This window comes from Giraffa tippelskirchi, chromosome 9, assembly GCF_054371585.1.
Source record: "Giraffa tippelskirchi isolate mGirTip1 chromosome 9, T2T-mGirTip1v1.2.pri, whole genome shotgun sequence".
Taxonomy (NCBI): domain Eukaryota; kingdom Metazoa; phylum Chordata; class Mammalia; order Artiodactyla; family Giraffidae; genus Giraffa; species Giraffa tippelskirchi.
This window is the reverse complement of record NC_137283.1, coordinates 157,412,195-157,439,428: the sequence shown is the minus strand read 5'-3', so window position 1 is coordinate 157,439,428 and position 27,234 is coordinate 157,412,195. Positions and strand designations below refer to the sequence as shown.

Sequence of the window (27,234 nt, the reverse complement as noted above, 5' to 3'; positions counted from 1 at the left end):
GAATTTGATTGTTTATTCTCCATCGAGTCCATCTCTCCTGTTCCTGTTTCAGACAGTTCATTACGTTTCATTGAAGCAGGACCTTTTTCAATTGACTTCTCCTCCCCACATAGGATTATTATCAGATGCTGTCCTCTCTATTCCAAAGGTCCCAGATTCCTTTTGCACTTCTATTGCCCAGTCTCTGATTCTGATGTTCACATTTGGCCTAATTGGTTCTTCATCCTAGTGATAAAATAGAACTGTAATTCAGTGAACATGTTTTGACTACTTATGCACCAAGTGTTGCTTTATATAAGAATGTGTGCTCAGTTGTGTCCGACTCTGTGGCCTCATGGACTGTAACCTGCCAGACTCCTCTGTCCATGGGATTTCTCAAGCAAGAATATTGGAGTAGGTAGCCATTTCCTTCTCTAGGGGATCTTCCTGACCCAGGGATTGAACCTGCCTCTCCTTTATTGGCAGGCAGATTCTTTACCACTAAGCCACTTGGGAAGCCCCTTATATAAGAATACAAGGTAGCTTTATTTAGCCATATTTTAGAGAGGAAAACTCAGCATCAAAATAGTCATAAAACTAGCCCAAAGTCTCAGAGCTAGTGAGAGCAAAGGTTAAGCCCAGGTTTTATTTTAAAACCTATGCATGTGCATTGCAGTGTTTTCATAGAACATTTAAAACATTAACTTTAAAAACTGACAAAACATCACAGTAGTGGGTAGTCTAGGACTTCCAAGCTGATCTTAGAATTTCTCTCCCTCAATAGCTTATTAAAAGGAGGGGGAAGAAAAAAGGAAAAGTAGAAAATAATTCAGCAGCAACCAAAAAAAAAATGAAAGGACTAAAAGCTGTCATTAACTTTGAAAAATGGTAGCTAGGAAAAAATAAGTAATATTAGGGAGGAACGTTGACCTCGAGATTAATAGTCTTGAGAACTTTGATAACAGTTCTCTATTTTGTAGAAAAAAAAAGAGGAAGGCGGTCTTGACCAAAGTTAAGGAATAAACCTTGAGGTTGGAAACATCTATAATTAGACATGTAAACGTGGGCGATGGGGGAAGCAGAATCAACCAGGCTTTGTTTTCTGAAGCCCTTAAAGGACTAGGAAGTTCCAATACTTTGGCCACCTGATGCTAAGAGTCCACTCATTGGAAAAGACCCTGATGCTGGGAAAGATTGAAGGCAGGAGGAGAAGGGGATGACAAGATGAGATGGTTGGATGGCATCACCGACTCAATGGACATGCGTCTGAGCAAGCTCCAGGAGATGGTGAAGGACGGAAGCCTGCTGAGCTGCAGTCCAATGGGGTCGCAAAGAGACACGACTGAGTGACTGGACAACGTGGGACTAGGATAAGAGACCAGGGGAAGTGAGTCCCAGGATGGCCATTAACAAATCCTCAAAAGAAGTGGGAGAGGCCAGACCTTTAAACAAAGATAGTACAAGGCTCTCCCCAGGGGTGCTGTGGGGGTAACCCTTGCCCCTTCCCACAATCAGATAAAGGAAGAGGGGATGACCAGTAACATCAAGCAGGAATGAACAGGAAGCAGCTTCAGATAAGGTGGGGGAGAGTCTCAGGAGAGTTCACCCTCCATTTATGAGGGCAAATTTGTCTGGATGAAGTTTATTATACATAAGATGAAATGGCATGATACTTAAGAAAGCAAACCAAGTTTTGTATATACTGATGGCTGAAGATTCCATTATAAAAGGAAATGTAATCCTTGAAGAACACAAAGAGTGATGAACAGGGAAAAAAGAGATTCAGAAACAAATTGGAAACCCAAACAAGACAATTACAGGATAAAGCAGAAACCACATTAAAGAATGGGAGAGACATGGATGAAAATCCTCTTCTTAATAGAGCTTTTGCTTAATGGTTGCAGAACCACAATGAATGCAGAAGGAAAATTAATTAGAAGATAACAGATAAGTCACCATTCAACTACAAGGTAATAGACACAGTCAACATAAACTCAGGGAACAGGGACCTAGATGTGTCTTTTGGCAAGTTTGGTTATTGACCAAATCCTGGTATACAAAAAAAAAAAAGTAATGAAAATACTGCACTTTAAGATGCAAACAAAAATCCAAAAACAAAAAAAATGCCCTCATGTTAGAAAAGAGTCGATGATGCCATCCAACCATCTCATCCTCTGTTATCCCCTTCTCCTCATGTTGGAAAGAAAGAATTGTGCTCAGTTGAATTGCCCTTGACATGGGTACCAAGGTAATGGACCAACATGCTCCAACCTGGAGGAGCTCAGGGAATATTGTTAATCAGTTCTTCTAGTTCCATCCTCTTAGATTAATTTCAGGTAAATTAAACTTGATACTTAACACTGACATGGGCTTCCCAGGTGGCTCAGTGGTAAAGAATTCACCTGCCAATGCAAGAGAAGTGGGGTTGATCCATGAATGGGAAAGACATCCTGGAGTAGGAAATGGCAACCCACTCCAGTATTTTTGCCTGGAAAATTCCATGGACAGAGGAGCCTGGCAGGCTGCAGTCTTCCGGGTTACAAAGAATCAGCATGACGGAGCACACGTGCACACATATACAATGACATACGGTAGATGTTTATCTAGGCCATATTCTTAGGTCATAATCCAAAAAAATTAGGAGGAAACAATTTTACAGTGCCAAACAAACTCTTAACTACTAGAAAACTGCACAGTCTCCCTTGAACCAAAGAGAAAATAAAAGCAAATTACAGGGCTTCCCTGGTGGCTCAGTGGTAAAGAATCCACCTGCCAATGCAAGAGACGTGGGTTTGATCCTTAGGTTGGAAAGATGGAGCAACTAAGCCCATACACCACAACTATTAAGCCTGTGTTCTGGAGCCTGGGAGCCACACTGCTGAGCCCATGCGCCGCACTGAGTGAAGCCTGTGTGCCCTAGAGCCTGAGCAGCACAATAGAAGCTCCTGCAAACAGAAATCCACAAGCCACAACCAGAGAGTAGCCCCTGCTTTCCACAGCTAGAAAAAAACCCTGCACAGCAACAGAGACCCAGAACAGCCAGAAACAACAAATAAAGGAAGCATAATTCTTTAAAAAAAAGCAAATTGCAATCTAGAAATTAATGAAAATGAGACTCTTTCATGCCAATGTGTGTAGGGTGCAGTTAAAGCTACAATCAGGGTAAAATATATAACTTTAAATGTCTTTGTTAAGCAAGACTAAAAATAATGAAACCCACTGTGAGCTTTAATTAAGAAATTAGGAAAATAACAAAACTAGAGAAGGGTGCAAATTAAGGATTTTAAGTTAAAATTCATTAAAAATGTTTTAAAAACTGACATAACAAAATAAAAATAATAGGAAATATAAATACCAATGCTTTTATTCGAAAATATCAACAAAATTGGATAACACCTTGAGAAACCCAATTAAGAAAGTGAAAGCGATGGTTATTTAATAAATGGCATATATTTAATAAATGGCATAGGGCAACTACCCCTCAGGAACATGCCGGACTTCCTACCTCACACCATTTATAAATGATGTTCCAGATGCTTTGAAGCATACTGCTATTAGCCCAGGCAAACCCTGTAATCTTAAGCATGCCAACACTCAGATTTATTTAGGTATTTTTGCTGCCCGCTATTTCTATTATCTACATAAATAGATAAAAATTCTAAAAATAGAATAAAATCCTAAACTGTTATTTAAGGTGCCCGGGGGCCGGGGGCGGCGGCCGAGAGGGCCTAGGTCGGGCCGGGGCCCGGGGGCCGGGGGCGGCAGCCGAGAAGGGCTAGGCCGGGCCGGGGGCTGGGAACTGTGGCCGACAGGGCCTAGGCCGGGCGAGGGGCTGGGGCTGGCAGCGGCGGCGGCAAGAGGAATTACCCAAGGCCCAAGGTAAGAGAAACCCAAGTAAGACGGTAAGTGTTGCGAGAGGGCATCAGAGGGAGACACACTAAAACTAAAATTACAGAAAACTAGCTAATCTGATCACACGGACCACAGCCTTGTCTATCTCAATGAAACTAAGCCATGCCGTGTGGGGCCACCCAAGACGGATAGGTCATGGTGGAGAGGTCTGACAGGAAGTGGTCCACTGGAGAAGGGCATGGCAAACCACTTCAGTATTCTTGCCTTGAGAACCCCATGAACAGTATGAAAAGGCAAAAGGATAGGACACTGAAAGATGAACTCCCCAGGTCAGTAGGTGCCCAATATGCTAATGGAGATCAGTGGAGAAATTACTCCAGAAAGAATGATGGGATGGAGCCAAAGCAAAAATGATACCCAACTGTGGATGTGACTGGTGATAGACGCAAAGTCCGATGCTGTAAAAAGCAATATTGCATAGGAACCTGGAATGTTAGGTCCATGAATCAAGGCAAACTGGAAGTGGTCAAACAGGAGATGGGAAGAGTGAACGTCGACATTCTGGGAATCAGCGAACTAAGATGGACTGGACTGGGTGAATTTAACTCAGATGACCATTATATCTACTACTGTGGGCAAGAATCCCTTAGAAGAAATGGAGTAGCCATCATGGTCAACAAAAGAGTCTGAAATGCAGTACTTGGATGCAATCTCAAAAACGACAGAATGATCTCTGTTCGTTTCCAAGGCAAACCATTCAATATCACGGTAATCCAAGTCTATGCCCAGACCAGTAATGCTGAAGAAGCTGAGTTGAACAGTTCTATGAAGACCTACAAGACCTTCTAGAACTAACACCCAAAAAAGATGTCCTTTTCATTATAGGGGACTGGAATGCAAAAGTAGGAAGTCAAGAAACACCTGGCGTAACAGGCAAGTTTGGCCTTGGAGTACAGAATGAAGCAGGGCAAAGGCTAATAGAGTTTTGCCACGAGAACGCACTGGTAATAGCAAACACCCTATTCCAACAACACAAGAGAAGACTCTACACGTGGACATCACCAGATGGTCAACACCGAAATCAGATTGATTATATTCTTTGCAGCCAAAGATGGAGAAGCTCTATACAGTCAGCAAAAACAAGACCTGGAGCAGACTGTGGCTCGGATGATGAACTGCTTATTGCCAAATTCAGACTTAAATTGAAGAAAGTAGGGAAAACCACTAGACCATTCAGATATGACCTAGATCAAATCCCTTATGAGTATACAGTGGAAGTGACAAATAGATTTAAGGGACTAGACCTGATAGAGTGCCTGACGAACTATGGACAGAGGTTCGTGACATTGTACAGGAGACAGGGATCAAGAAAATCCCCATGGAAAAGAAATGCAAAAAAGCAAAATGGCTGTCTGAGGAGGCCTTACAGATAGCTGGGAAGAGAAGAGAAGCAAAAAGCAAAGGAGAAAAGGAAAGATATTCCCATCTCAATGCAGAGTTCCAAAGAATAGCAAGGAGAGATAAGAAAGCCTTCCTCAGCGATCAGTGCAAAGAAATAGAGGAAAACAACAGATTGGGAAAGACTAGAGATCTCTTCAAGAAAATTAGAGATACCAAAGGAACATTTCATGCAAAGATAGGCTCAATAAAGGACAGAAATGGTATGGACCTAACAGAAGCAGAAGATATTAAGAAGAGGTGGAAAGAATACACAGAAGAACTGTACAAAAAAGATCTTCACGACCCAGATAATCACGATGGTGTGATCACTCACCTAGAGCCAGACATCCTGGAATGTGAAGTCAAGTGGGCCTTAGAAAGCATCACTACGAACAAAGCTAGTGGAGGTGATGGAATTCCAGTTGAGCTATTTCACATCCTCAAAGGTGATGCTGTGAAAGTGCTGCACTCGATATGCCAGCAAATTTGGAAAACTCAGCAGTGGCCACAGGACTGGAAAAGGTCAGTTTTCGTTCCAATCCCAAAGAAAGGCAATGCCAAAGAATGCTCAAACTACCACACAATTGCACTCATCTCACATGCTAGTAAAGTAATGCTCAAAATTCTCCAAGCCAGGCTTCAGCAATACGTGAACCGTGAACTTCCAGATGTTCCAGCTGGTTTTAGAAAAGGCAGAGGAACCAGAGATCAAATTGCCAATATCCGCTGGATCATCGAAAAAGCAAGAGAGTTCCAGAAAAACATCTATTTCTGCTTTATTGACTATGCCAAAGCCTTTGACTGTGTGGATCACAATAAACTGTGGAAAATTCTGAAAGAGATGGGAATACCAGACCATCTGACCTGTCTCTTGAGAAACCTGTATGCAGGTCAGGAAGCAACAGTTAGAACTGGACATGGAACAACAGACTGGTTCCAAATAGGAAAAGGAGTACGTCAAGGCTGTATATTGTCACCCTGCTTATTTAACTTATATACAGAGTACATCATGAGAAACGCTGGGCTGGAAGAAACACAAGCTGGAATCAAGATTGCCAGGAGAAATATCAATAACCTCAGATATGTGGATGACACCACCCTTATGGCAGAGAGTGAAGAAGAACTAAAGAGCCTCTTGATGAAGGTGAAGGAGGAGAGTGAAAAAGTTGGCTTAAAGCTCAACGTTCAGAAAACGAAGATCATGGCATCTGGTCCCATCACTTCATGGGAAATAGATGGGGAAACAGTGGAAACAGTGTCAGACTTTATTTTTTTGGGCTCCAGAATCACTGCTGATGGTGACTGCAACCATGAAATTAAAAGACGCTTACTCCTTGGAAGGAAGGTTATGGCCAACCTAGATAGCATATTTAAAAGCAGAGACATTACTTTGCCAACAAAAGTCCGTCTAGTCAAGGCTATGGTTTTTCCAGTGGTCATGTATGAATGTGCGAGTTGGACGGTGAAGAAAGCTGAGTGCCGAAGAATTGATGCTTTTGAACTGTGGTGTTGGAGAAGACTCTTGAGAGTCCCTTGGACTGCAAGGAGATCCAATCAATCCATCCTAAAAGAGATCAATCCTGGGTGTTCATTGGAAGGTCTGATGTTGAAGTTGAAACTCCAATACTTTGGCCACCTCATGCGAAGAGTTGACTCATTGGAAAAGACCCTAATGCTGGGTAGGATTGGGGGCGGGAGGAGAAGGGGACGACAGAGGATGAGATGGTTGGATGGCATCACGGACTCGATGAACATGGGTTTGGGTAGACTCCGGGAGCTGGTGATGGATAGGGAGGCCTGGCGTGCTGCGGTTCATGGGGTCGCAAAGAGTCGGACACGACTGAGCGACTGAACTGAACTGAACTGAACTGACATTCTTTCCCATTTGCTCATTCTTTCCATGTACAGAAATCTACTTTGCTACATATCAAATTCTTTATCCTCATTCTGTCAAACCTCCCCTGGCCCTCTGCTCACAATTAATCATTCTCTCATTTGTATTCTCCTACCTCATGGAGAGAGAGCTGATTATACAGGTGCAAACAGGTTGCCTTGTATGAGAATGAGTCTCAGCCTGCGACCTTGGGTAAGGAAGGTGCCATAACGGGGTTGTTTCCTTCCTCCCCATCCAAGTCCCAGGCACTCAGATTAAATTAATTCAATACAGTACTTACTAGTCACGAAGGCATCTTTAATATGTGGAGACTGTCAGTATATTCTTCTTCCTGGAAGGCATCAGAGAACATTTATGACCTAAATTTCGTGTATTAGTTAGCTAAAAACAAACCTAGACAGAACTGGAAGACTACTCCTTTCACCTGTCTCCATGCAATAACGGACTCAAATCACTTCAGCAATCTAAGTTTGCTATAAGATCCTATAGAACATGAATCCTAGCATCTCTCAGTATTACAGCATAAAGTTATTAATGTTCTGGCAGTAAGCCCTGCCAGCAGCATTCAACTCGTAAATTCTTAACCAAGTTATTACTTTTATGCTGCTTCAACTTAGTTTGATGGTTGAAAAAAAACAGAAACTCAGAGGAATAACTAATAATCACATTTCAGCCAGAATAAAAGGCTAGCCAAAGATACCCCAAGCTTCTCTTCATATCTGAAAAGAACAAAGCCAAACATTTTTTTAAAAAAAGACAAAACATTTAATAGGTGTTTTTTACAATTTCAGTACAAATTATCACTTCAAATAAACGGAGTTTTTATTCATTGCTAGTCATCCAGTAAGATTCAGTAAGCAATTTTTTCAGCTTTCCTTTTTAATAGAATTACTTTATTACAAAAGAAATGTTTTTATACATTACCTTGCTTATTATTTATTCACAGGTCAGGAGAATTTTAAGTGTCTTGAACTTCAACAACTTTAAACTTTTATAGGAGTCACTTGGGCAGATGTCCCAGTTTCAGTAATTTACTGGAACAATTTTTTTTAAATAGGCAAGAAGTCTGGGAAGATTATGTTGTAAAAAGGAATTTAATTGGGTTCAGGGAGACAATGCCGAATTATAAAGTCTCTGCCTAAAATACTATGCGGTGAATGGTAACGCCTTACAGAACAGTAATGAAATAAACTGTAAGGGTACAATAAAAAGGCTAGTGTGGAAGCATCAAAGAAAGATTAAAAATAAAAACCCCCGAATGAAATCCCCAGGATGCCAGCTGCTCACTGTCAAGATTATTCAACCAACTCCACTGCCAGCCTAGGAAAGAAACCAACTGTTAAGCAATGACTTAAAAAGTAAGAATTCCAATCATCCCTTTTTAAGAGATTAGTGTGAGAACCTTACATATTATCAACTCAAAACCCAGTCTCTGTTGTTCATTAAATCTGAACAGCCATGATCAAATAGTATTCATTTCTTCTGTTAAACTTGTAATTTTTCCTTTGACCTGCCTCAATACAATTGTGTTCATGCTTACTGTCAGATTCTTTAAGTACTGTATGTGTGATGAACACCTATCTTAAATGAAGTTCTGTTCTCAGTACCATTTACTGGCTATCTGCTGTCTAGAACAAAGAAATCTGAAAATTAAGCCCTAGAAGCAACTTTTGTGGTGATTACTGCCCTCCACCCATGCCTTTTCTGACTTGATACACAGCTATGCCTTCAAATTCACCTTTTTAGCAGGAAAGAGATTATAGAGAAAACAGTGTTTGAATTAAGAAATCTTTTGATTCCATTCTCAACTGTACCCTTTAGAAGCAACGTGAATCCTGCAAATGACTTACCTTTCCAAAGCCTATCCCCCATCTTGCGACCTCTCTCCTCCCAACTCTTTCAATGATTATGTTTACTTCTTACATTTCTTAGAGACGTAAAAATGATATAAAGGAGGTAAGTGCTAGAGAAGGTGTCCTAATCAGCTAAGGCTAAAAACACCATTTTTTATGAGCGAGTTAACCACTCACATTATCTGTTTATCTCCATGGCTCACTAGTAGCTTTTTCTTAGTTTTCAGGTGAAATGAGATATAGCTTTGTTTTAGTCTTGAGTGTCAGACTTAAATAATCTGTTCTGTATCTTGATAGTGGCAATGAGAGATAATTCTGAAACCCCAGAGGTTTGATTAGGAGGAGGAGGGTGGCATTTCCCCTGGCAAGATGATTACTGCAACAACAAAACCATTAGCTCTGAATACAGGAATTCCCTGGTCCATTGGTGTTTGAGTCTATGACATGAAAGATGCCTAAACATGGTACGTGGCACACTACGATCTTGCCAGTCAATTTCTTATCAGCAAAATTATGAAGTCTCTTCCCGAAGATTTCCAGGCCTCATAACATTCTTTTAGAAATGTAAAGCAGCATGGTGATGTCTTTCTAGATGACTGAATAGTTGAGAGGAAAGATTGAAGGCAGGAGAAGGGGGCGACAGAGGATGAGTTGGTTGGATGGCATCACTGACTCGATGGACATGAGTTTGAGCAAGCTCCGGGAGTTGGTGATGGACAGGGAAGCCTGGTGTGCTGCAGTCCATGGGGTCGCAAAGAGTCGGACATGACTGAGCGATTGAACTGAACTGAACTGAATAGTTAAGAGGTGGTGCTGGAAAAGTATAAGGGGAAAAAAATCCTAAAAAAATATAGATGGTAAGTTAATTCAGGATATCCTGGGGTTTCTTATACTTGGGGACATATAGTGTTTTCCTTCCTGAAACCACAGTCAGGTAGACCAGACTAAAACAAATATTCTTCAAATTATAACAATGAGACTCAGTATTATGTGCCAGTATGAGTTTTCACAATCTGTGCTTTTACCGGGTATGGAGTATAAGGGGGAAAAGAAGTCCACGAGGTTTTATTCAATAGGGAATAGAGAGTGTGAACAATCGGTAGCACACCAGAGCTTAGGACTGCAGCAATTTATGGGACATGCAAAGTCTAAGACATGGTACAGGAGGCTCTAGCCAGCTGGAGCTCGGGTGAAGCTAATAGTATATGATCCAGAACTGTAGCAGGGAATGCCACCATCTCCCCTAAGACTTGCACACCATTGTGGTTAATATACACGTACATAAATAAACACAACGGCTGCTGGGAATGTACAGTCTTGTCTTTTGGTGGACCTATTTGCTGCTTGCTACTCTGGTTTTTTTTTTTTTTTTTTTAACCTGGTGTTGGCCAGGTCCAGCTCTCAATGGCCCCAACCACCTTCTAGTGTAATCTTGTATGTATCAACCTTCAATGGGTCACCAAAAAGTTATTCCAAATCTGTAAACTGCAAACAATATTTTTCTAAAAACCACACCACATACACCCATAAATTAAACAATCATTTAAAATTCAGTGGGAAGGAGCTTCCTGGGCATTGTGGGCTAGCTTTCCTTTCCTAAAACCCACAGGCTGAATCCACCCGGAGGTTTCTCATACCCTGAGAGGAGACGTAACGTGCACAAGTCTGCAATAAAACATATCTTGGTGGCTGAATAATAATCGTATCGAGTAAGACACAAGTTCTGTAAACTACACAGGAGTACCCATGTTTTTTCAGTGTGCCTTTAACTAATGTCTCTTTCCACGGGGGGGTTGAGGGCAGTGGGCCTTCCTCCCTGTAAAGTGGACCTGAGGGAAGAAGGCAGGCATCCTTCGGAGGCGCAGCCATGGGTTTCCCCGTCAGGTTTTCGCCAGTGGGTCAAACACCTGCAGCACCGTTCTCTTGTCCTTGTCGCTGATTGTCACCCAGGGACCGATGTCGTTTGGTCTGTGCTCCGGGGGCGGCTCCTGGGCTGGTGAGGCACTGACTTGCAAAGGGGCTGAGTGCACCTTTCCGAGGTTCCCGGTTCCCGAGTCCGGGGGATCGGAGCTCTTGGAAAGCCAGGAATTATTCAACAGGTTAGGGTGGTGGAGGAGGCTCCAGAAGGGATCCTGATAGTCACTGAGAAGCGGGGCACCCACTGATTTTCTGTCCGTGGTGCCATCAGCCTCGGGGCTTGCAGGTGATGATGAAACGCCCAGGACAGCCGACTGTGGAGAGAGCGCACCCCCAGCAGGCGGGGCTGTGGGGGGACCGCCGCTGCAGGGGAGCCCCCGGGGAAGCTGGCAGCTGCTCTGCAGCGCCTGCAGGGGGAAGGCCGCTGGCGCCGACTTCTTCCTGCGCGGGGGCACCTGCGGCGCGACGGGCAGGGCCTCCGGAGTGGGCGGGGTGCTTGTGGGCGGAGCCTCATCCGAAGCGGGCTTCCTGGCGACACCTTTCCGCGGCTGAAGGGTTCTTGGTTTGGGAACCGGAGCGACTGTCGCTAGTGGAGGGGTGTCAGGGCTCGACTCTGGGGGCCCGATTGTAAAACGGACGGCCTGATGCCCAGGCTGTTCTTCCGGTGACGCAGGCTGAGAAAAGGTACAACAAAGAGCGTCAATAAGCAGCCTGCCGAGGGAACTGGGAATCGATCAGCGCACGCGAGATGGGGCCACACAGACATTCTAGCAAATTCAGGATTTGAGAATGTCTGGGATGCGAGGGTGTCATCAGGCACTAAAGAGCATGGGAGAAACACACAGGTCTCAAGGAGGAACAGCAGGTCCAATGAAATATGAGTGGAAGCTTTAAACCCACCACAGGGAATAATCTGAAACAAGTTTCTCTGTTACCTAGGAAACGGGATTATATTCTTCCTTTATTAAACAGCGAACCTCTCTGAAAACTCTTCCTGGAGGCCCCAGCTTTGATGATTCAGTGAAGTAGCTTAGGTCACAGTGTTAAGCTAATTGAAGGACTCATTGAAGGGTATACTGGCTCCTTGAATCTTTGCTATTTAAATACAGAAGAATGGCAGATTTCACACAGGAACTACCCTTCCTCGGTTCTGATTCAAACTAATCACAAAGGAAACAACTGCATGAGGCCAGAGGGAGCTTTTGTACAGACATGGCTGTCGGCAGCTTAAACATCAGCGTTTCAGTATTTCCACTGGTTCTTTAGGTAAACCAGCTGCAAAAAACAACCTGTTCTCCGACAGCCTTTTACTGCAGCTCCTGTGCAGCCAGTGGGGAAAACGAACCCATTTCTACCTCTGGCCTTGAAAAGACAAAGTGAGAACAGAGAAGAGGCTGAGGAAAGAGGTCTGTAAGTGCAAGGAGGTGTGGAAAACGGGCGGATGAATGAGCAGACGTTGGAGCAGCAGAACAACCCAGAAAACACAAAGCCGGCTCTGGAAGAACCAGGCGCCCAAGCCACGCTCACACTTTCTCCAGGTGGACAAGCAGCCATTCTGTAACGACCAGCCAAGGATTACCGAGTGTCCGTGACTGGCACACTGAGCTCAAACGGAAGATCCAGATGTCTCTAGCGGTGCCAGTCTTTGGGCTGCTACTGTCCTGACAAACTCATGTCTCTGAAGCAGCAAGCAAGGCTGAGAAGCTTGAGAGCGAGAGCAGAAAACAATCTGCAAGAAAAGTGGCAAGAAAAGCTGTCGCGCCTCCAGGATCTGAGGCCGCACAAGTGGTTGTCAAACCAGGCCCATCCGGAGACCAGTGACTGTTTTTCTAATGCAAATAAGATCTGTACACGGGAACCGTGGGCATGGGACACAGACCACACACACAAATGGGGATTACTGGGACACGTGGAATACAGCATCCCATGCTGGTTTGGTTTGGGAATGGAAATGGAACATTTGGACAGAATGATACCTCCAAGCTGTTCCTATCTTGGTGAGAAATTCCCAATGTTTCTGCTCAGCAAGAGCCAAGAAGCAGCAGGGATGAGAAGAAAGCGGTTGCCGGGCATGTTCCTCAAGGATGGGGCCGTGACTGGGAGTCGTGAACGTGTATAAAAAGACCAGACTCATTGGAGACATAATTCTTATCTAAGGAGACATCTGAGCAGCCCAGGAGCGACAGGCTTACACGACCAGGTTCTTACCTTTCCTGTCCTCCTCAAGGTTGGCTTCTTGATGGCAGGAACCCTGGGGGCGGGCCGACAGGGCAGAAGAGGCGCCACCCCTGCTATGGGCTCTGGTTTGGAAGATCCCTGGTCCCTCAAGGCTGGAGCATTTAGGGCTTCTCCTGGGATGCCTGAAACATGGAATGGCATGGCGGAGGCGTAAAGGACAAGACATTATTCAAAGGATAAGGGAACATATTTCTCTTTGATCTAAATCTCTGAGGGTTGTTAGGACCAACCAGCTAGGTTTGGACCCAGCTCCTCATGCGCACCTTCTCAATGGAGATGGTGATCTTGGGGTCTGTGTAGGGGTGAATCAGTGAGACCCTAAGATCGGGTGTAAAGTTTAATGTGTACCCGTGTTGCTCAGGGGAGATGATGTAGAACTTGAAATCTCAGTAGAGCCCATGAGAAGGAAAATATTAAGTTGCAACGTGGGGTAGAGTTCAAACCTCAAACCTCTCCCACCCTCCACGTCTATACAGACTTGGAAAAAAAAAAACTTGATTGTAATCTAATTCACATACCATAAAATTTACCCTTTTTTAAGGGTTATACTTTGGTGGTTATAGTCACAAAATTGTACAACCATCATCATCATATAGTCCCCAGAAAGTCTTCATTACCCCAAAAAACAGACCCCACATGTTTCCACAGCAGTCACTGCCCAGTCCCTCCTCTCCTCTAGCCCCTGAAAACCACTATAATTTTATCTCTGTATAGATCTGACTCTTCTGGACAGGTCACATAAATGGAATCATACAACACATGGCCTTTTGGGTCCGTTTTCTTTCACTCAGCACAGTATTTTCATGATTCACCCATGACATAGCATGTGTTAGCACTCCATTCTTTTTTATGGCTGAATAATATTCCATGGCATGGACATGCTCCATTTTATCCATTTGACCTTGGTGTATAGAGCAGGGGCTGATAGAAGGGGGAAGTATGAGAAGTTCAGGTCAGTTGTCTTGAGAGAAGAGGCTATAAAGAGATCTAGCAGGGCCTAAACAACGCAGTAGGGATGCTGGTAATAATAACAATAGGATTTTAGAGGCGAGGCATTCTAGAGGGTGGCATTGAGCTCTAAAGAAGACTATGGGTGAAGGTCAATGGACTAGAGGTGAGGAAGGAGGGAGGTGCCATTGGGGGCTGGGTGGAAGAGAGTCTATCAGCTGATGGACTGTTTAATCCATACAATGAGTTTTTTTTTTTCAATAAAAGAGAAACCATGGTGTTATCATGCAACAATTTTTCTCCTCTTAATCCATTCCCTCTTTAAATGTTACTTGGGAATTTCAAATAAATGAAATATCCAGACTAAAAACAAATCAGGCAACTGTAACTGCATCTGGCTTTTGCCCTCTTCAAAAGAGAGTCTAGTATAAAGTCAAAATAAACAAACAAAACCAAAATTGCTAGTTACCAATGATTTTGAATGCATAGGGGAGATTCTAAGTTAAAACATGGTTAACAAGGGTTAGGTGAAGTGACAGCAACAAAAAATGAACAGGCAGTATGGCAGAGAAGAGGTCCCTGCCTGACAGTAAAGAATCTAGAGATGCTGGTAATTAAAAAACTAGATGTTTTGCCTGAAGGAGAACGCCTACTTAACCATCTCTTTCTACAGAGCCAGCAGGATGAGTTAGCGCCTCGAGCATGAACCTCTTCTAAAACTCATTTTCGTTTATTTCTGTCTCTCCCTTAAGTGCTCCTTAATAATCTTGGGATTATTTTTATCTATTGATACTTACTGAATTTTAAATATATAGTTCTAAATGGATGATAAATCTTGGTAGATGAATTTTATAAAATGTTGCTCAAGGGTACTTTTACTGAATACTGCCTCCAGAAAGAGTGTTCTGTTCTTTTCTAGGCCCCTTTTTGCAAGAATATGAGAAGAAAAACAGAATCTCAAAGCAGCCCCGGGGGAACACCTACCTCCTCTGGCTTCCAGGAGACATCGGATGGCTGCTTCCGCCTCCTGAGCGTTGGTCGTTTTGATCTGCTTGACATTATAAGGCTTACTTATCCCAGTCCTTGCTTTGGGCTTGAGGACAAAAATCAGAAAGAAATACATATTAGCGCAAGTGGGAAAACAGCCTCACCTGGTGAGACCTCTGCCTACAGATCCATACGTGAGCGTGAGGTTGACAGAGCTCCATCAGCGATGAAGGCACAGCTCCCACCTAAACTGCATCCCTCAAGTCTCTTTCTCCCGGAGCACTCGAATACTCGAGGGGAGGGATGCAATAACATTTAGATGATGTAGGTCTCCCAAACGGGGTGGTTCTAGGATTGTGCAATGTGGACCAACCATCCACTATCTTTATTTCGATAACCAGGTAAAAGCAAGAAAGATTAGTTAGAAGTCACTCCTCCAAGGTCCAGTGAGTCACTCAACACTTTCCAGATGTTTCTCAAAAGTGCTGATTCTACTTCTTCAGTGTTCTACCTCTTAACCTCCACCTCTAGGTCACCTTTAAGGACCTGCCTTCATCACTGTAAACCACTGAGGTCAAGTCAGCCTCCTATTCCTGCTGTGAGCATGACTGTGGCCATCAGCTGGCCCAGCTCTCCTCACTCTCCCCTCCACCCGGCCTCAAACAGCACCTCCCTCCCTTCCTCACCTCTAGTCCACTGACCTTCACCCATAGTCTTCTTTAGAGCTCAGTGCCACCCTGTAGAATGCCCCGCCTCTAAAAGTCCTATTGTTATTATTACCAGTATCCCTACTGCATTATTTAGATCTCTTTTTAGTCTCTTCTCTCAAGACAACTGATCTGAACTTCTCATATTTCCCCTTCTACCAGCCCCTGCTCTATACACCAAGGTCAAAGGCAAGCGTCGGAAGGGAGAGAAGCAGATATTTCTGGAAACCAAAAGTCCCTGCATGAAGGGGCGCTTGGGAGTTTTCATCAAATGTGATTTTCTCTCTCATGCTCTGGACGACCATTAAAAACCCTATAAAGGACCTGGTAGTAAGTTATAGGGCTTGGGGCTGAGTGGTGGATAGCCAGGGAGTTAGAGACAGAAATCTATGTATTCACTCGAAAGAGATGACCTGGTCACGTGAGGGGCTACGGATGGACCACGGGGCAGATCTCATGGGTTTGAAAAGCTGGCCCGTTTCGCTCTGAGAAAGGAGAACTCACCGCTTGCTGAGGGGCTCCCGGCAGGAGTTTCGCCGTCTGCAAAATCGAGTACTGCCCGTGGGTGCCGGACGAGATGGAGGCGTCCGAGGCTGACTTTTTCACCATAAAACCAGCTGTAAAAACCAAGGAGGGCAGAGACTCTATCTCAGGGAAGTCACAGCTGCTCCAACACAAAATTCCCAGCCAGCCGAGAGGAAGGTCACAGTCACGGTCTGAGTACGTCCACGGCCTTCAGCGATTCAGAGGTGCTTCTGAGGCTACCTTTGGATTCTCTAATAACTTGGGCCTATTAATGTAGATTCTCTGGAGAAGCAGTGTTTGAATGAAAATTTTAATCTAACATCCTGGGCGGGGGGGTGTTAAATCTGACATAAAACCTAATCAATCATTTTTAAGTGGTTTAAAACATACTACTGTTATTAGGACCAAATTTTAAAGATGTTTCTTGGGCAAAGTCTAAAAAAAAATTCCTAAAGCAGAAGAATAAACTATATTTAATAATACTTGTAGGCATTAATTAATCATATTTAGAACAACATTTAGTTAATTCTGTTAAAAAAATTAAAAATTTTGCATAGACATAGATATATCTAATTGGAAAAAGGATGGAAATCTTTTGGTTAACAACTATCATCGCTAGGTAAGTGAAATTAAATTTTTTACTGTTTCTATTATCTCTTTTTCTAAACCTCCACAATAATATAGGATATCACTTTATTTTTATTTTTTTAATTTATTTTCTGAGCACGAACTCTGAAAAGTAAAAAATGTGCTTAACAAGTCATGTGTTTCTGACTTGCCATTGATTACTATTGTGATGTAACCCACGATGAACCCAAATCTGAAAGTATGGCTTAGGCAAATCTTCACTGTCACGGTGGGGTGGAGATGGGAGGGCGAGAAGTAAACAGTGGAGGTAAACAGAAACTGATCAAAAGCATGGTACAACCTTATTTCTGGTTATTGAGGAGTATTTTATGGGCCAAGCATTGTTTTTTGGGGGAGCCAGGAAGAAAAGTGCTACCCTGAGACCCGGACTAGGAAAAGCCATTCTCAGCAGACTCGGGCTCACAGATGGAGTGGTGCCTGCTTAGAGGTGCGTGCGTGGCCACCTTCCAGGTCAGGGCACCTGGGCTTACTCAAGTCCTCGTGAGCAGAGAGAGGGTGGGCGGTGGTCCAGGAGAGAAGATGCTGAGAGATGCCGTTGGGGGTGGAGGGAGAAGGAGCTCAAAATGTCCCCAGCTTGTGGCCCCAGTTCTCCAACCCATAAGGTTTCAAACTGAAAGCAGCTTCAAGCGAAAGCACAGCCACAAGAGGGCGAAGAGCAGCTTTAGGAAGGGCTGCTTTGATTTGCCCGCAAGACACAAAGCGATCTCTGATACCAAACTCGCCAAGGATTTAGGATGAAGAGGAGCCCGAGGAGGGGAGAAAGTGCTGTGAAAACCCAACCGCCGGATTTTAGAGCCATTCGCTCAGCAGGTAGGAAGGGCGCGGTTATTGCCAGCAGGCATCGTGGTGAATGGAAAGCAAGCGGAGTCTTACTTGGAGGGGGGGGTCTCTGCGGTGGGTGAGGTGGCCGAGGCCGACTGGGAACTGACAGAGACCTGCTTGGAGAGCGGTGGCGGAAGTCCCCAACTGCTTCCAGCTCCTGCTTTAACTCCACCAGGTCGGCATCATCTGGAGGACACGGCGGGGCGTGAGTCAGGGCAGTCAGACTCAGGTCTGCAGGGACCCGGCGTTGGCAGGGACCCTCTCCCACAGGACGGCTTGAAGGGTCTCTTTCTGCTGGCGCGGGGGGTGAGGGGAGGGCACCCAATGCCTGCTTGGAACACTCGGTGAGCCGTGGACAAGGTGTGGTGTCCACAACCGAGAGACACGGAAGTATTTTAAAGTGTAGGCGCGCTTCCTTCCCAAATAATCCACAAGACTTCCACACAGAATGACAGCTGAAAACCAGAGCCCCGCCATTTTCATTCCCCACTCTGAAACAGGACAGTGACAGTTTTGGCGCTGAGAATATTTTCACTTCTCTGCCGGCGGGGCAGCCTGCCGTCCAGCGGCAAGGTCCAGCATGGAGTGTCCCTGCACACTCAAGCCCCAAATCCCACAGCCCATGCCAGCAACTGCCCAAGCGTTCACCATTCTGACTCACTAGGAGCATGGGGAGGGGACTGCTTCTGTTTTATTACATGTGTACTTATTACATTTGGGGCTTCCCTTGTGGCTCAGCTGGTAGAGAAGCTGCCTGCAAGGCAGGAGACCTGGGTTTGATCCTTGGTTTGGGAAGATCCCCTGGAGAAGGGAAAGGCTACCCACTCCAGTGTTCTGGCCTGGAGAATTCCATGGACTGTTCCCATGGGGTCACAAAGAGTCAGACACGACTGAGTGACTTTTTTCACTTATTACATTTAAATTCAGGACAGTTTTAGGTCTTCTCTTCCACACCACAGCACATCCCGATTCATTTCATCCTACCTCACACTCCCATCCTTCAAAGCTAAAAGCGAGGTGCATCTCGTGAGCTCTGCTCGGGGAGGCAGGATGTCTCCTTCTAAAGGGAATGCCTGAGGGCCCTTTTCGAACTCACTGGAAAAGACCCGATGCTGGGAAAGATCGAAGAAGGCGGGAGAAGGGGACAACAGAGGATGAGATGGTTGGATGGTATCACTGACTGAATGCACATGAGTTTGAGAAAACTCCAGGAGACAGCGAAGGACAGGGAAACCCGGCGTGCTGCAGTCCATGGGGTTGCAAAGAGTCAGACCTGACTGAGCAACTGGACTGAAGGCCTTAAAGCATCAAGGAGATGTTCCCTTGATGTCCACCAGGGGGCGAGTCTGCCCACATGTCAGAACCCCAAGCTGCTTTTAAAGTTCTTCATTCAAAAGGCATACACCTGCTCTGCCTCCAAAGGATGCCTGAATGATGGCCACTCTGGAGAAGAGGACCACTTCTTGTCTCAAGAGCAGATCCCTTCAGCCACTTCCGCTCCAGGGCAGGAGCCCTCTAGACGTGCAGCGTATAGAAGCACCTTGATTCGCTGAAGAAGGCTGTTGCCTCTGAATTGGGCAGCAGTCTCACACCATGGGTTTGGGTAGACTCCGGGAGTTGGTGATGGACAGGGAGGCCTGGTGTGCTGTGGTTCATGGGGTTGCAAAGAGTCAGACACGATTGAGCAACTGAACTGAACTGAACTCACACCTGGACGTGCATCCGAGTCACCTGGGAGCTCCATGAGTCGCCAGGTTTCCAGGGTCCCAGCCACACCTGCCAGACCCACATCTCTATAATGTGGCAACTGATCAGCCTCAGCAGTCTATTAAGCTCCTCATAATTCAACGCAGCCAGGCTACTGACTGGCTTTGGGACCAAAAAGTCAAAGGGGCTTGGGGGTGGTCTCTGTACCTCCTGGGGAGTATCTAATTGTCACCCCTGTTCTTTGTTCTCAGCCGCAGCTCAAAGGGTCCTGACACACAGCTAAGCCCCTGCACCTGCTGGCCACCAACAGGGAGATACAATGTCCAACAGCTGGAAGGCACTGGTGGCTGTGGCTGAAACAGAGCTGAGGAGTTTGATGCAGAATGTGAACCACTCTAATCATCTAGGGACTGGCAGTTCGATCCCAGTGACTTTCAGTCCCTCTCGAGTCTAAAATGACATAATGACGCTAAGATGTAAAATTACTGTATAACAATATAATGTTACACAAGTACAATCAGACACCAACCACTCAGGACACTGATAGTGAGTATGTGTCTTATGGCACTGAATCAGAAAAGTCTTGGAGGGAAAAAAATCACAAATGTAAAACCAAATTAAATAGAGGAAACGAACTGACTCATTGGAAAAGACCCTGATGCTGGGAAAGATTGAAGGTGGGAGGAGAAGGGGACGACAGAGGATGAGATGGTTGGATGGCATCACTGACTCAATGGGCATGAGATTGAGCAAGCTCTGGGAGTTGGTGATGGACAGGGAGGCCTGCCATGCTATAGTCCATGGAGTTGCAGAGTCGGACACGACTGAGCAACTGAACTGAACTGAATGGTCATGAATCTGGTGTGTTAGAGGGGTACCAGTTGTTGGAAAAAAATGAAATCACTAGAGAAAATGTGTGGTGGCAACGACATTCCTTCCCAGAGCCCAGTGTCCACCTCTTGCTATGACTCATTTTACCCCTCTGTTCATGGGCTGAGCACACTGGATGGTGGCTTTACATGATGCCCAGCTGCTGAGCGAGTGAACGCTGCACCAGAGGCGATTTAGAAAAGGAAGGTCCACGCTACCTTTGTAGGTTGGACGCTGCTTCTTCTTGGCAAGTGCCGGTGACCTGCTGGGAGGTGCCACGGAGGTGGAGCTGGGGGCATCGGAGACGTCGTCTGCCCCTGGATCACTGTCTGAGACCACAGGCTGACTCAGCTCATCCGCTAGATAGTCTTCGTCGTCTTCGAGAATATCCCCTTGGGGAAGGAAGTGTCATAGCGAACAATTAGGGGGAAGCGCCCAGTCTGTTCATCAATGGGTCTGTTTCAACATCGAGGCCTGGGGCTCATGTCAGGACCCCCCAGGTCCCCCGAGGCACAGCCACCAGGAGCCCCAGACACCCTTGTGGCAGCAAGGCCTGGACCCCAATTCCACGGATGTTTGAGACACAGGACCAAGCCCACAGCCATGACATCCACAAAACCACTGTCTTCAGTGAACCTTCAGACGCCTCCGGTCTTACCACTGCAGGTAGCACCCGTCCACATGAATGCCCCCCAACTCCAGTCTGGAGAGTGAGCCTGCACTTCCAGGGGTCTCTGGAACCTTCCCGAGGGTGGGTCTCAGAAGGGCTCTGGAGGCTCTCGTGCCGGGAGAAGGTCTCATCTGCCCACCTCGCCACACTGGCGGGGTGACTCACCTTCTGACTCATAGTCCAGACTCGTGAAGTCGAAGTTCTCCTCCAGCAGACAGGAGTTGGCCGTGGGGGACATGGAGGCCACGCTGTCCCGCTTTCGAATGATCTCCTCTTGCAAACCTTTCAGCCAGTCCTTAGTCTTTGGTCTGATCTTCACGGCTCGGCCCTTCACCTGAGGACAGAGCGGCCGTCCGAGAATGATCGCTGACCTCAGACCCTCTGACCCCAAAGTGCTTCTCACTCGAAGGCATGCATTGGAAGCCAGGCCCACCTTCACTTTTTGCCCAGAGGGTCTAGACCTTGGGCAGGCCCAGCACACCTCACATTTGGTCTGAATAGTAGTCAAACTGTCATCCCAAGCTTTTCATTTGGTGTGAATTTAAAACCAGCATATTATCAATCAAAATGGAAACCACCTACAAGCTGCATGTCCCAAACCATGGAGAGAGAAAACTGAAAGTGAAGTCCCTCAGTCGTGTCTGACTCTTTGCGACCCCATGGCCTATACAGTCCATGGAATTCTCCAGGCCAGAATACTGGAGTGGGTAACCTTTCCCTTCTCCAGGGGATCTTCCCAACCCAGGGATCGAACCCAGGTCTCCCACATTACAGGTGGATTCTTTACCAGCTGAGCCACACGGGAAGCCCATGGAAAGAGAATGACCCAAATATTCTTGTTGGGGGTGGAGGGATGAGCGCAGGGAGCCCCAGTCACGCAGGGGCCACTGTGCTCCAACACTTGCTGTTTCTCCCCAGTCCTGCAAGGAGCCGGGGCTGGAGGGTAGATACCAGAAGCAGAGGTGGTAACGAGGGGCCCTCTCTGGTGGTCCAGTGGTTAAGACTCTAGGCTTCAAATGCAGGGGGCATGGATTTGATCCCTGGTCAGCGAACTAAGATCCCACATGCCTTGTGGCATGGCCAAAAATTAAATTAAAAAATTTTTTTATTAAAAAAGATGTGGGGCTTCCCTGGTGGCTCAGTGGTAAAGAAACCACCTGCCAATACACGAGACACAGGTTCGATCTCTAGTCTCAGTCCCACACGGTGCAGAGCAACTAAGCCCATGCGTCACAACTCCTGAGCCTGTGCTCCAGAGGCTGGGAGGCACAGTGAGTGCGTCTCGTGTGCCCTAAAGCCCGCACCCCACAACTAGAGAAGCCACTGTAGTGAGAAGCCCATACACCTCAACTAGGGAACAGTATCTTGTGTGTTACAACTAGAGAAAAGCCCATGCAGCAACTGAGACCCAGCACAGTGAAAAATTTAAAAAAATAATAAAATGTTTTTTTAAAAGATGCGGTAAAGAGAGACCCAGCTCCTGCCCTCCTGTGGGCGTCTACATCCGTAGACCCGGCCACGTAGAAGCACAAGAAGCTGGAGGGGACAAGTACCCCCCACGGTGACCAAGCACGCCTCACCTTCATTCCGTCCACATCTAGGACACTGAGCGCCGAGTGACTGTCGGCAAAAGTCACGAGCATCTGCCCTTGGTTGATCCTGGAAGAGAGGAGATTTGCCAGGTCAGCCCCGGGGACACATTGTCCAGCGATGAGCACCCAGCTCTGCCCGAGTGTGTCGCCACCTGACAAGCACGATTGTCCCGTAATTCCCCAGGGTCTGCATGAGCTCCAGGCGCACGTCCTCAGGAAACTCGTCCTTCTCTTCTGAGGTTGGCGACTGCAGGTTGACAATGACAGTGGCATCTGGGGGGCCCTGGAAAGAGGACACTTCCTGGAACACCCTGTCCCGAGCCCCCACGTCGACTTCTTGCACTTCCACCTCCACGATGGCCAGCACGGGTCTGCGTAGGACACGGAAGGAAGAGAGGGCACCGTTAGCCCGGGGCAAGACAGTCCCCCAGCTCCACCGCCATCCCGACTCTGCTGTCAACAGGAAACATCGACGATGCAGCCCAAGCGTGTGGCACCCCCTTGGGCCTGGAACCGAGCTCTCCGGTCCTGGGGTTCTCCGTCCGTCTTTCCCTAACCTTGGTGTTATCTTGGCTTTTCTATCCAAGGATGATTCGAGAGAAAATCCATACCAGCCATCAGCAAAGGTTCTTTACGTGTAATCCCAGGACTGCTGGAGAAGAAAACGGCAACCCACACCCCAGCAATCTTGCCTGGAGAATCCCATGGACAGAGGAGCCTGGCGGGCTACAGTCCATAGGGTCACAAAGAGTGGGACACAATGGAGCAATCAACACACCCAGGACCACTGAGGATGCGGAAAAGCAGGGATTCTCCCTGGGCTGGGGTGGGGGGGGGGCGGTGGTTCAAGTGTTTTGCAGGGGGCACTATTTGGAGGTTTGTGTTAAGAACCTCAAAAGTGATCGTCTTCTGACCAACAGATTCAGTTCTAGAATTTTGTTCTGAGGAAACAACCAGAGAGTCAGACAAAGATTTATACACAAGGTTGATCTTTGCAGCACCATCGGTGGGAGGGACAAAGGAAGAACACCTAACTGTCCCAGGAGAGGGAAAGAGTTACGATGCAGCCACACAACTGAATGCTACCCGCTCATTAAGAACAACTTTATAGAAATCTACCTGACATTCACTAAAAACAGATCAGCAGGAAATAAGGCAAACCTCGTAATTTTTATATAGGGATGGGTTTACTCTACAAAAAATTTATAAAATCCTCTATTAGGCAGATTACATCATCTTATTGACGACATCTACCATATTAAGTGGATAAGTGAAACTATATCTAATATCCTAGGATAAACCATAATGGAAAAGAAAGAATGTATATGTCTGTTTAACCAAGTCACTTTGCTGTGTAGCAGAAATACAACATAAATCACTATACTTCAATTAAAAAAAAATCCTGAATCTAATACTATAAACTCTATGGTGCTTTTAATAATAAATATTAGAAAAATATTCATCAGTAGGTGAATGGGTAAATTCAATGGATATATTTAGTGGAATACTGGACAGTGGTTGCAAATGAGATTCAGATCTCTAACAGTGACATGACTATCTCAAAAATATTTAAGTTACAAAAAAGCAAGTTGCACAATGACATAATTCATCAAAACTTAAATGACAGAAAACACTGTACAGGCTGTATCTTGGCAATTTTCATAAACGAAGTCACTTTTGATGCGGAGCAATAACAAAAGGCTAACACTGATTAATTCTTGGTGGCAAGTACATCGCTACTCGTCATATGTTCTTTACTCTTTACCGCATGTCACACATGCACACACACGCATTCGGATGGGCAGGTCTGTTCTCTGCAGGCAGCACCCGACCCCACCTTCCCCAGCAGAGGACATGCCGACGGCGGCCAGGACCTTACCTGTGGTCAGACGCTTGCAGCTCTGCCCGGCCGTAATACTTGAGGACACCCGGAGACCAGGTGTGTCTGAGTTGGGTGCCAGCATCCAGATCACTATCTAGAAGGTTGAGTTCTCCAGCTGCTCATGGAGATTCCAATCAAGAGATGCACACACAAGACAAAATTGTATCAACATGAACAAACGCTGATTACAGAGCGGGGGTCCATGTCATGGACCGCCTCCTATCTCAGACTCAGTGGCTCTAACCCCTTGGGCTTGAAACTGTGCCAAGGTGGCCTTGGGGCCTGGGGTAAAAACCCCTCCCCCAGGACTTCCCTAACAGACCCGGGGTTAAGACTCTCTCGTTTCCAATGCAGGGGGTGTGGTTCGATCCCTGGCTGGAAACCAAGATCCCATGTTCCTCGAGGTGCAGCCTTAGAAACAAAAAACACTCGTCCTGAGCGGGCAGAGTGGGTGAGAACACAGCAGTCACTGCTGCAGGCATTCTGCCCCAGGCCCACGGTAAACAGGACACCTGCAGCTCTTTGTACAGTAGGAGAGGCAGAGACTAAGGACACGAAGCTTCTTGCGCAAAGGTCCACAAACTGATCTGGACAAAAACACATCTTCTCAATCTGCAGGTGAGATTTCTGGGCTTTGCAATCTCAGCATCCGTCCCACCAGGAGAGTTTAATTGTTTAATATATCAGTTTATAGGTGTTTGAATTTTAAACAAACTGCACTTCTTGCTGGGTCTCAATAATCATTCAAAACGCAATCGATGGATAACGGATAAAACTTATCTTTCCTGTGTCTTGCTCATGTGTGATCTGGAGTTGGGGCTTTCAGCAGGTAAGAGAGGGGCTGAACAAAATGGGCTGGAGAAAGGGCATGAGTGTGAGAGGCAGAGATGCCCAAGAGGAGGACCCAGAGCCTCTCTCCTGGTCCCCACCAGGAACAAAAGGCAGTGGGGTAGGGTGGTGTGGGCAGAGAGCCATGAGGCACAGATGCAGAGACCCAGGAGCCCGCACGCTTGCAGGCCGCAGTCTCTAGAATGAGGCCAGAGGGGGGCCCCCCCGCAAAGCACCACTCCCAAAGCTTAGGGGTAATATCTGGAATGAGTTTCATGTAGTTCTGGGTTAACAGGAGCCTTGTTCTTTAAACAGTGAAGAGCATTGGACTAAAGACCCATGATTTCCCCTGTGGCACCTGGCACCACCCCCTCCGCGTCTGACGGTGCACACGAGTCACCCACCTGTTCGGTCGGAAGGGTACCTCTTTCTCCACCACAGGACCCTGTCCGTCCAGGCGGGGGTGCGGCACTTGTCACTCGTGTCGTAGGCGGCGGAGCCCACGTCGTACTTGTAGGTGGGTCCAAAGTCAATGGTGCCCTCGTGAAAGTCTTTAAAAATCTATCGGGAGGAGAAGTCACAGGATCATTTCAGTTCTCCTAGGTCACATACATTACACATACCAGAAGGCATGTTCCAGAGCAGTTCTTTTTGTCCCCGACAGGGACAGAATCTACATCATAGTGGCAGGCATGTCGAAAACGGGACATCTGAATGCCTTTTAATTAGCAAAAGAAAATGATGATCATCTCTTTGTTCTGCCAACAGACACACCACTGGGTCTCCCAGCCCTCTCAGCACCGGATCTGTCACATGGGGGACAGTGAAAGACACAGGCAAGGAGGCAGCTTCCACGCAGAGGGGACTGTCCAGCCCAGCCCAGGCAAGGGCTTGATCTGTATCTGTTAACTAAACCAACTGGGTGTCAACTGCAAATCGGCACTGGCCAAGGGCGTTTGCCATCTGCCTCTGCGGAGATTGAGCCCTGTGCTGCTGCAACTGCTGACCTTCAACACCCCGAGGGAGTTCAGGGAGAAGACTCTTGAGAGTCCCTTGGACTGCAAGGAGATCCAACCAGTCCAACCTAAAGGAAGTCAGTCCTGAATATTCATTGGAAAGACTGATGCTAAAGCTGAAACTCCAATATTTTGGCCACCTGATGCAAAGAGCTGACTCATTTGAAAAGACCCTGATGCTGGGAAAGATTGAGGGCAGGAGGAGAAGGGGAAGAGAGAGGATGAGATGGTTGGATGGCATCACCAACTCAATGGACATGAGTTTGAGCAAGCTCTGGGAGTTGGACGGGGAGGCCTGGCATGCTGTAATCCATGGGGTCACAAAGAGCTGGACATGACTGAACAACTGAACTGAACTGAGGGAGTTCAGGGTGGAGAGTGAGGTACTCGGTGCTCCAGGAATCTGGTGGGACGTCTTTGATAGATATTTTCAGGAACCGATTTCCTGATCCCAATCCTTGCATCCCTTCATATCAAGAAAATCACTAAATCCCTTCGTGACTACCAGAAAACATTTTGTCAAGTGAGCGCTTGACTGCACTGAACTCCTCCTTCACCAAAATCTTATATATTGAATTTTCCCCACTGCCTCTTTGGAGCACTCCCTCAGAGCTCTCTTGAGGTGCTGTCTCCTGGGCTGTAGTCCTTATTTTGTCCCAAATAAAACTTAATTCGCAGCTCTCATGTTGCGCATCTTATTAGTGGACATGGGTAAGGAGCGGCTCAGAACGGAAGCCCAGTTCTCCTCTGTCTTCACTTAACTCTGGTCCAGCCCTGATGCTGTGGGCAGACCCGGGAACAGATGCTCACTTGGTGTTCAAGTGGAAGGGTGTGGAGAGCACTGGCGGGAGGAAGGAAG

General features: G+C 46.4%; 1 protein-coding gene across 12 annotated transcripts in view; it reads right to left on the bottom strand.

The window, feature by feature from the left end:
• Window positions 1-10,545: 10,545 nt before the first annotated feature.
• SYNJ2 (synaptojanin 2) overlaps window positions 10,546-27,234 on the bottom strand; it is a 96,052-nt gene continuing 79,363 nt past the window's right edge. For 10 of the 12 annotated variants that reach the window (XM_081530124.1, XM_081530126.1, XM_081530128.1 and 7 more), the window contains 10 exons: window positions 25,764-25,920; window positions 24,529-24,646; window positions 22,802-23,020; window positions 22,638-22,716; window positions 21,223-21,391; window positions 20,606-20,779; window positions 16,320-16,432; window positions 15,106-15,214; window positions 13,144-13,295; window positions 10,546-11,609 (listed from right to left, as the gene is read on the bottom strand). In XM_081530124.1, the coding sequence (XP_081386250.1) occupies window positions 10,899-11,609; window positions 13,144-13,295; window positions 15,106-15,214; window positions 16,320-16,432; window positions 20,606-20,779; window positions 21,223-21,391; window positions 22,638-22,716; window positions 22,802-23,020; window positions 24,529-24,646; window positions 25,764-25,920 (2,001 nt within the window). In that variant the 3' untranslated portion in view covers window positions 10,546-10,898. Of the gene's footprint in view, window positions 11,610-13,143; window positions 13,296-15,105; window positions 15,215-16,319; window positions 16,433-17,861; window positions 17,997-20,605; window positions 20,780-21,222; window positions 21,392-22,637; window positions 22,717-22,801; window positions 23,021-24,528; window positions 24,647-25,763; window positions 25,921-27,234 lie in introns of all 12 variants that reach the window. The other 2 variants (XM_081530122.1, XM_081530123.1) reach the window with 1 other exon arrangement.